Source organism: Apis dorsata, unplaced genomic scaffold (genome assembly GCF_000469605.1).
Source record: "Apis dorsata unplaced genomic scaffold, Apis dorsata 1.3 scaffold_486, whole genome shotgun sequence".
Classification (NCBI taxonomy): Eukaryota; Metazoa; Arthropoda; class Insecta; order Hymenoptera; family Apidae; genus Apis; species Apis dorsata.
Genome location: NW_006263721.1, coordinates 953,109 through 955,237, shown reverse-complemented (window position 1 = coordinate 955,237; position 2,129 = coordinate 953,109). Strand labels below are relative to the sequence as shown.

At 22.3% G+C, this 2,129-nt stretch overlaps 1 protein-coding gene across 4 annotated transcripts in view; it reads left to right on the top strand.

The window, feature by feature from the left end:
- Positions 1 to 2,129, top strand: part of LOC102676240 (ras GTPase-activating protein 3) — an 8,345-nt gene that overhangs the window by 2,379 nt on the left and 3,837 nt on the right. For 3 of the 4 annotated variants that reach the window (XM_031512619.1, XM_006620186.2, XM_006620188.2), the window contains 5 exons: positions 362 to 482; positions 589 to 858; positions 1,085 to 1,241; positions 1,380 to 1,567; positions 1,713 to 2,048. In XM_031512619.1, the coding sequence (XP_031368479.1) occupies positions 362 to 482; positions 589 to 858; positions 1,085 to 1,241; positions 1,380 to 1,567; positions 1,713 to 2,048 (1,072 nt within the window). Of the gene's footprint in view, positions 1 to 225; positions 278 to 361; positions 483 to 588; positions 859 to 1,084; positions 1,242 to 1,379; positions 1,568 to 1,712; positions 2,049 to 2,129 lie in introns of all 4 variants that reach the window. The other variant, XM_006620189.2, reaches the window with a different exon arrangement.

The following is a 2,129-nucleotide window of genomic DNA, read 5'->3' as shown; positions in this document are numbered from 1 at the left end:
CTATAAAATATATAAATTAAATATTATTAAAAAAATTCAATTCAATCACTATTATTTTTCCAATTAAATATTTTTTATAAATTTGATTATTATTTATTAAAATGTTATTAAAACATTTTAAATTTATTAATATTTAATTAGTTAAAATATTTTCTTATTAATTATTGTTAATTTTATGAGATTCTTATAAATCAATTTTATAAAAAAAGATTTTTGATATTTCAGTAGTTTATATTTTTTGTTTTTATGGGATAAAATGAAAAATTCCATTTAATTTGTAAGTGAAAAATTAGTTAATTAATATAATTTTTTATAAATATTAAATATTTCTTTATAAAAGAGTTTAATGAATTGTATTTAGGTGAGGTAAAAAATTTACAAAGCAGAAATCATGGATCTCCTGGTGCAAGAGATGTATATTGTGTATTATCTCTTGATCAAGAAGAAATATTTAGAACAACAACAATGGAAAGAACTCTCAAGTAATTTTTAATTTTTAATTTTATTTATATTATAAGCTGTTATATACTCTTATACTATAATATTCTAAAATGTAAATATATAAAATGTTTCTTTTTTTTAATATAGTCCATTTTTTGGAGAAGAATTTCAATTTGAAGTGCCTAGAAAATTTCGTTATCTTGGGATTTATGTTTATGATCGTGATAGACATTTAAAACAAGATAAAATTTTGGGTAAAGTAGCAATAAAAAGAGAAGATTTGACAACATATCATAATAAGGAACATTGGTTTCCATTGAGACCAGTTGATGCTGATTCTGAGGTGCAAGGTAAAGCACATTTGGAAATCTCTCTTCAATCTCAAATTGGACATGCTCAATCTAAGCTTACAGTAAGGTAATTCAATTTAATAAATAATTATAAAATCAATATAAATGAATTATAAAACAATTATAAAATAGTATTATATTGAATATATAAATATTATTTACACACACACAAACACGCGCGTGCGTATACATATACAGACACACACAATATTATTTAATTTTTGAAATAAAATAAATCATTTTACAAAACATTAAAAATATATTTCTAATAGATAATTATGATTGATTTTTAGGGTGATAGAATGTAGTGAATTAACTATTAAAAATGGTGGCTGTGATCCATTTGCAATTGTTACAGTCATCTATAGTAATGGCAAACAAGTATTAAAACGCACAAAAATTAAAAAAAAAACAGTATCTCCATATTTTAATGAAACATTTATTTTTGAGGTAAAATTAAATAAACTAATTTAAAAAATATTTATATATCATTATAGTCAAATTATGTTTTATATAAAATTTTGATTTATATAAAACAATATTTCTTATATAATTACTTGATTTATTTATATGAAATTTTATTTGTAGCCAGAAATAACAGAATCTAAAGAAAAAGATATTTCTCATTATTCTCTTGAACATGGAGAAGTGAATGAAGTAATTGTAGGTTTATGGCATGCATCTTCAGGAATGGGAGAACAGCCAGCTTTTCTTGGTGAAGTTAGAATTACTTTAAGAAGCCTACAAAAACAATCAACTAATTCAACAACTGCATGGTAATTTTTATATTTTTCAAATATTTTAAATTATTTAAAAATGTTATAATATAATAAAATTGGAAGAAATTATTATTCATATTGGCATATAAAAATTTAATTACAAAAAATAAATTTAATTGTCATCATGTTTTATTACTAATAGGTATTTTTTACAACCTAGAGCAGTAAAACATCGTCCAAATAAAATTTCAAATAGTTCCACGTCACCTGGCATACTTCCAGGTTTAGGATCTCTGCGGTTAAAAATACATTATACAGCTGATCATGTTTTTCCATCAGCAATGTATGATAGACTTAGAAATTTGTTGTTACAAAGTGTCAATATTCAACCAATAACATCTTCTGCCGTTTATATTTTGGGAGAAATTGTATCAAGTAAAATGGAAGCAGCTCAACCATTAGTTAGGGTATTAGTACATTATGGTCAATTGGTTTCTGTAATGAGAGCTTTAGCTAGTCATGAAATTTCTAAATTAACGTAAGTAAATAATGTTATTTTTAAATTATGTATTTATTATGATATATGCAGAATAATTATTATGAAAATTTGTAATATAAT